The sequence below is a fragment of the Fukomys damarensis genome, unplaced genomic scaffold (genome assembly GCF_012274545.1).
Source record: "Fukomys damarensis isolate Sample0158 unplaced genomic scaffold, DMR_v1.0_HiC HiC_scaffold_11, whole genome shotgun sequence".
NCBI classification, from domain to species: domain Eukaryota; kingdom Metazoa; phylum Chordata; class Mammalia; order Rodentia; family Bathyergidae; genus Fukomys; species Fukomys damarensis.
Window position 1 is genome coordinate 33,238,495 of NW_022900923.1, and position 7,973 is coordinate 33,246,467.

General features: G+C 33.1%; 1 protein-coding gene across 1 annotated transcript in view; it reads left to right on the forward strand.

Moving 5' to 3' along the window:
- The window catches only part of Rgs21 (regulator of G protein signaling 21), a 19,807-nt gene extending 14,913 nt beyond the window's left edge, over positions 1-4,894 (forward strand). The window contains exon 4 of the mRNA XM_010608759.1: positions 4,691-4,894. Coding sequence (XP_010607061.1) covers positions 4,691-4,894 — 204 coding nt within the window. The remainder of the gene's footprint in view (positions 1-4,690) is intronic.
- Positions 4,895-7,973: the final 3,079 nt, after the last annotated feature.

Genomic DNA, 7,973 nt, shown 5'->3' on the forward strand with positions numbered 1-7,973 from the left:
TCATATATATGTATATATATACATATATATATAGCACCTTGTTTATTTTACTAACTAATGCAATGGGGTTCAGTACATACTACCTACTCAGGACATAATAGTTTGAGATGCTCAACAAAGTCTAAGCATCTCTGCAGCTCCTAAGAGACTCACGCATGCCTTATGCCTTAGATCACACATTTGGAATGTCTACCTTTCTAGAGTGTCACCTTCTCCTAGGTATGGTCAGTATATGTCAAGCTCAAAATCTCATCTTTCTTAATATTTGAGGTAGAAATTTATTCAAGTAACTTCTAGGTGAATCCAACCAAAAATCACATTTGTGATGAGTGCAAAATTGGGGATGCAGTTCTCAGACACCCCCACCGCAACCCCAGGAGTGACTCTAATAGAGGAATACATAGGATCTTGCTAAATAGCTCAGGCTGGCCTTGAACTTATAGGCCTCCTGCCTCAGCCTCCTGAATAGCTGAGATTATAGACATGCACCACCACACCCAGCTGGAAATATCTCTACTTGGATTCTAGGACCGGTGCTCTTCAACAACTTATTTTGCTGTTCTTAATCAAGATCCAACTTACACAATAAGGAGTGGAGGCAATCTCATTTATTTTCCTTTCACACCTACTTGGCCAGGGATCTCTTCCAATCTTATGGTTTTAAAAGGCTACCTCAAGCTTTAAAACTACAATTTATTTTTTATTCAAAACTTTCTTCTACCCAATCTTCTCTGTCTCAGTTAATGGAAACTCTACTCTCATAGTTCTGGCTTGATTTTTAGTACTTATCTCTTGATTCTTCTCTTTTATACCCCATATCTAATCCATCAGCACCTTCTATCAGTTGTTAAATGTTTCTAAAATCCAGTCATTCTTAAAAATTTTCTCCCTTGCCCCTGCTCATAACTATTTGGTTTTAAGTCCCATCCAATCTCCTTTCTGAGTATGTTTGTCATGGAGACTTGCCCTTTATTCCCTCAATATTACCCCCTCCCCATTCTGTTACCAATTGTCCACCTGTCTGGTATGGTTTCCTAATTTTCCTAGTATCCACACCTAAGTGTAACACCACTTAGAAACAAGTAATTGTTTTAAATATGTGTTTACATGATTATCTTATTAATGATTGTTGCTACCCTCAGGATAAGTGAAAAAGTCCTTAGCGAGACTTGTAAACTGCACCGTCCTGCCTCTTCTGACTCAGCTTTCTTCTACTCTAAGCCCCAGATTCCTCCAGTTACCCTCTCAGAGACAAGTACATTTTTAGTCTTTCCTGTTCACAATACTGAGGTCAGTTTAAAAATCTCAATTTCTTCAGAAAGCTTTACTTCCAGAAAGCATATTAAATTTTAAATGCAGGGTGAGTTGTCTATATTTTGTATAGAAAGTGATGGGTTTTAGGCAAAGATTAATATTATAAAAAGTGATATTTTGGTAAAACTGATGCTGGCCACAGTATTTAGATGGAAAAGCTGTTGTGAGAAGAGGTATCAGAGAAGCAGTAAATTGCAATAATTTAAGAAAAGAGATTAGTAATAAAAGTCAAAAGTGGAGAAATAAAAGAATCAAAAAGAGCACCTGAAGTTATCAGATAAAAGGCAAAATTTCATGTGTACACACATATACACACCTCATAAGAGATCGAAGAAAAAAGTGTCAAGACATTCTTCCTATGTTTCTTGCTCAAACAAATAAGAGAAAATATGACATTTATATAAACATATGAGTGTGATGTTTTGTCACTGACATTAGGCTGAATTACCAAGACACATCTTCATAAAACTACAGATTATCTCCTGGGGACTGTATATCTGCTCATCACTTGTCTATCAGTATCTGATGTTGGCAGTTCCTTGGTAGGAAAAGAGACAAATTAGAAAAATGAAAGGGGTAAGTGAGAAGTACACGTTGAATATATTCCAGTAACATTAATTGGCATTATTTACATGGAATAGTTTTCTTTAAAAAGTAAATATTATTTTGAACAAATGCAATCATTTCTTCTCTTGATTTGTACAACATATATGTCTATATATCTATATCTATATATTTCTTATATCTATATATTATGTGAAGTATGAAAGGAAGATGCACAAAATGTAAATATCGTCCAAGAAACACAAAGCCCTTTGAGAGATCAGAAGATTAAAAAATACACAAGAAAATTCCGCATGGAAGATGTTGTTTAAATTTAGCCCTCGGAACAAAAGACCTGTGAAAGACAGGCAGAAAAGAGAAACTTTCAGCAGGAGTAGAATTGTATAAAAATACATTCAAAAGTGGAAAATACAAGGAATAGGAGGGCTGTTATTTAGTTCGGTAGGAATATAAAGTACACATAGCAGAAAAGAAATATTCAGGTTAAGATCACATTGTAAAGATCATGAACAGTAGTATCAGAGCTTTCTACATTTTGCATAGGAAATGAGGAATTACAACAATCGTTCAGTTCTGATAATAATAATGTGTTATAATAATAACAATAATAATAATAATAATAATAATAATAATAATAATAATAATCCTTCACTGTGTAGGAAGCTTATGTTGGCCCTACTGCCAGTCAAGACTCCCCTGGTTGGTCTCAAAGTTGCTATATTTATCATTAGAAGGGTATAAAGTTAAACAAATCACAAATAAAGCTGCTAAAGAATAATGTATGTAAATAAATGGGCAACACATATTCTCATAGCTCTATAGCACAATATAGGTTCTGAAACAGGCCCCATAGCAGAAGCGTAAAAATTACTACAATGTCTTGATAATAGTATTGATTCCCACTATAAAGGAGACACTATAAGGGATTCATCCTGTAAGTTATCACATTATTTATCTGTTTCCCTGTTGTCTGTAGTAGCAAAACAAGAACTCCTTCTCACAGCACATAAACACTACAATTCCTGGCTTTCATACCCTTCCTGTATCATCCAGGACTTCCCTTTTCACACCTTGCCCTCCAGTCATCTAGGCATAGGGGTTCTTCAGAACTAAACAAATTCTTTTCTGTACCAGGAATCTACATTGGAGGTTTATTCTTCAGAAATATTTTATTCATCAAGTCTAAATCTAAAGCAATAATATTTATTTTATTAGTAGTTGGGTTCTTTTCTATATGTAGAGTATTTGTCACATAACAAGCATTTATAAATATTTGTGGAAGCAATAAATGAGTGGACATTCTCGCTTTAGGGTTTATATAATCTGATTCAAAAAATATCCATAGAAAGCAAAAGCGCAGAAACGATCAAGCCATTCACTCAATGTCAGTGTTCACAACTATTAAAGGACAGATTTCAAAGTCTTTCTACTTCTTTGCACTATCTTACTGTACGAACAAGGGAAACACGATTCCAAGTTTTGAGGTCTTTGAGGAAGTTGCAAAATTTTATCTGGAAATTCAGTGAAGGATCTAAAAACATGATCAAAGGAATAAAAGTGATTCTGGGATCAGTGAGAATCTGAAATCCATAAAGAAAGAAAATATCTGTGATCAAATAGTGGAATATTGATGATTCATTTCCAATTAAATTTTTCTTTCTTCTTACTCTTCAAATAACAATATTAAATATTTTGACCTTATTGTTTAGTCCTTATAAACAAACACTTTAATATAGGTGCTACTACTATTCTCTTTTGCACCACGGACACTGAATATGAAAGGAAATTATAAAACTTGCTCTACTCATACAAATAGCAAGTTAGTATCTGCATAAGAATTTGTTTCTAAGTTCTGTCTGGCTATGGTTTAACTTTATTTCAAATGCAGTATTAATGGTCACTTATAGTCTTTTGTTTATCAGATTTAAAAATTCTTGTATTTTCTAAATCCCCTTCATTTTCCCCAAGAAATGTCTTATTCTACTCAACAAATATTTATCCATTTCCTGCTATGTGCTAGGTACTATGTTAAGTGATGGAAAACAGAAAAGTAAATAAGATATAGCACTTGCCTTTGGGAAGCTATTAATGATTTTAATTCTTAATTTTTCAACTCTTCTGTATTTTGTGGATATTTTCAATTTATATTGGAGAAGAAATTCCATGATTCTCAGAATATATACTGAAATATGTGTATAGTTAGGCGAGTATCTTCACAAGAAAGTTTGGAGCATTTTACATATTTGCAGGTGAATGTTAGGTTTCAAAAAAATAGATCTCTTCTAGGCCTTGCTGAGGAAGGTGGGAGTCAGGGAAGAGGGGTATTTGATCCAGTTTGCCAAACAATGACAGCAAAAGATAAAAACTAGAAAGAAAAGCAGTGTTGTGGGTAATAAAAAGGGGAGCAGTATTGGATGGAAATAGCAAGAGTCAACCTTGTCTACTCTAGTTGTAGCCTGCCTACAGAAAGAACAATGTAGGTAGGCAGGCAAAAGCAGTAGGGGAAAAAGAAAAGTTAAGTGTGAAAAGGAATTTAAAATTATAAAGTATTTCATTTGTTTTTTCACTTTGCTTTTTTTAAAATATCAAAATAAGGCTTTACCGCTATTTCTGGTCAATGTGACCCCTCTCAAACTAGGAAAGCAATCAGACCAAGGCAATGCTCTGCATCCCAAATGAATGTATGACCCTTCTTCTGCTTTGCATCAGATTAGCTTTACGCTTGGGAAAAATTCAAATAATATGTGTATCTACTGTCTGTATAAACTGTGCATTATTTGACGGAACCAATCTAAGGATGTTAATTTTGCAGATTAACATTGACTTTAGTACAAGAGATGTCATCTCCAGAAACATCGCAGAGCCGACGGTCAGGTGCTTCGATGAGGCTCAGAAGCTAGTCTACAGCCTCATGGCCAAGGACTCCTTCCCTCGGTTCCTGAAGTCAGAGATTTACCGGAAATTGGTAAATAGCCAACAGGTTGGAACTCACAAAAAATGGCTCCCTTTCTTGTGAAGAAGGTAAAACATAAACTAATCACTATACTTTAGTACTAAGAGGTTTTAAATATACAAATACAATAGAAAAAATTTAAGATTTAAAAAGTTTTTATTCCATCAGATTTGTTTCATGTATAAATCCAAGGAACTATAGACCTTCATGTTGCGGAGTGAGAGGCTGTTTATAGTATCATATGTATTTTTTAAATGCCATTTGCATTTTCAAAAGCCTCATTCCCTTAAAAAGAGAAATCAGAACCAAAACACAACCTTCCATGTAAAATAATAAATGTATTCTTTCAACTATTTCTTTTTAACGATTTCTAAATATATTATGGTTGTCTAAACTGTTATGGATTTCAGTTAATTAAAGAGAACAATTATAAGAATTTATGCACACATATGTATATCTGATAGCACCAGAGAGCAAAATTTTTCTGAATACTTTATTTGGTTCAATTCAGTGGCATCATATAAACTTATGTATGGAAAGGGCTTTGAAGGTAGGGAATACTTTTTCTTAAACTAATAGGGAAGAAATAAAATTGGAACATGGATAATTCCTTATATGATGAACAGCATAGCAGTAATTATCCCATAAAATAAAAAAGGAACACTATGTTATGGAGTTAAATATCTATTCACTCATCCAGTTCTGGAAACTGTTCACAAAACTCAAATAAATTTTTAAATTTTAGTTTGGGATTTTTCTAAAATTGCTTTTTTATATAAATATTGTGTGATTAGCATGAAATGTCAACATAAGAAACTATAAAGATTCAGAATATATTCCAGTGCTTTCTTTTTATTTGTCCAGACTTATCTATCTTTTCTATTTTGAGACTGAACACTTAATTATGGAGGCAAAATATCATGACTTATTTTATGCTTCTACAAACTTTTCATTTGGTATAGAAAATTGTCTCCTCTTCATCATGAAAAATAAACATTTAAACACATGCAAATGGTATATTCCTGCATAGATTTGCAAATTCTTTAAAGGCACGGTAAAGACTGGCTGTGAAGTATTTAGCATCTGATTTTGTGCACTTAGTGGAAAATAGCTATAAACTTTTCAACGTGTATTAAGAGGTTTCCATCTTAATTTAGTTTGTATTTAAGTAGGCAATTTTTAATTTTTCTGATAAATGAAATGTATTTGTGAGAATGAAAGTATCCTTTCTCACAGTTGATTCTTTTTATACCTTTTCGCACTTCATGTTGTTCTATTCCATCAGTCTTCATCAAAGAATGATCTTATGGATAAATTTAAATATAAAAGATTAATCTGTAACAAACCAGTAACAATGTTAACATGCCTGATAAAGTATTTTGATATTCAATGATTCTGTAATGTCATTTTCCAACAAATGTATCCAATAAAGTTTTACTGTGTATTATTTAATTTTTATGTAAATGGTTCATAAAAATAAAAAATATGCAGATGAAAAAAATGTTAATAACATTACAATATATTTAAGTAGGACTGACCTTCAAATTACAAGAGTTTTTAAGCAAGCATAGCATTTTCCATTTTCTGGCTGTTCTTAAAGAATACGTTGTTTGATTGTGTTTTCCAGGACTGAGGATTGAGCTCAGGGGTTCTCTGCCACCTTGCCACAGCTCCAGTCATTCCGTACTCTATTTTGAGACAGAGTCTCATTAAGTTTCCCAGGCTGTCCTGGAACTTGTGATCCCCCTCCCTTAGCCTTTCTAAATGACTAGGATCACAGGTGTGTCAAATTCGCGGCTTTTACAGAATGTTTTAATACTTTTCCAGGACTGAGGATTGAGCTCAGGGGTTCTCTGCCACCTTGCCACAGCTCCAGTCATTCCGTACTATATTTTGAGACAGAGTCTCATTAAGTTTCCCAGGCTGTCCTGGAACTTGTGATCCCCCTCCCTTAGCCTTTCTAAATGACTAGGATCACAGGTGTGTCAAACTCGCGGCTTTTACAGAATATTTTAATACTTTTTTTTTTTTTTGCCCCCTACTAGCTTAGACCTAAGAGTTAAAAGATATATTTCTAAAAGAATCAGCTTCTTTAATAATTTATTGTGGTGCTATAATTCATAAATTTATCTGAAATCCTTTTTAATAATATAATATTAAAATTTCAGCTATAATGATTATTTTGTTTGTATAAATATAATTACTTATATTTGCCTAGAAAGAACTATTTCAGCTTCAAGACATAATCAACAGGTTTTTTTTTTCCCCCCTAATACTAATTGTAAAAACAAGACCTTTAGGGCATTATAAATGTGATCTTCCCAAAATTGTTTGGATTCTACCCACTTTCATTGATTTATTTTTCTCTACAATATTTTAAAATCTGTGTTGTATAACAATTCTGTACCCATACTATTCTTGATGAGAGTACACATTGATTCAATAAAAGCAGAGAAAAATGCTTACCATTTCCTTTCTAACATACTTTCTAATGAAGCTTGGAACTATCTTGTTCTTTTAACCCATAGCAGCACTCAGGGCCATAATTTGGGGGAACACTCTAGATTTCTTACCTGGAATTTCAAGAACAGATCAGGCCCATTATCCTGGACTTGAAATTTACATTGAATTTTCCTTTCTTTTGTCCATATGAAAATTGAGGAGTCAATATTCCAATTGACTATGAGCTATGAGCTAACATAAGTCACCAATTTGAATCATTATTTAAAACTAAAGAAATATATTTTCTAAAAAAAGAAAACTCCCTTTAAATACATAAAGTTCAGTCTCAGTATCACTAGTCTTCTCACATTTATTTCCTATGCAAAATTCAATCTCTGGCACTTATCCTCACAATTCCTATGGAATATTTGCCCCCGAGTATGTCTAATATTGGCCTGATTTGCTTCCTAACCACACAGCCATATAATTTATTTCATAGTGATGTCAATTAATTTAAAATGAACTCTTTTAGCAATTATGTAAAAAAGGTGGGATGCTGTCACAGCAGTAATCAATCACTATCCATATATGAAATTGTGCAGACATATTGTTTTTTCAGATTTACCATTGCATTTTAACAAGGGACCAACAGAAATGAATATTAAGTAATAGCTATTGACATTGGTCAAACAATTTGGGA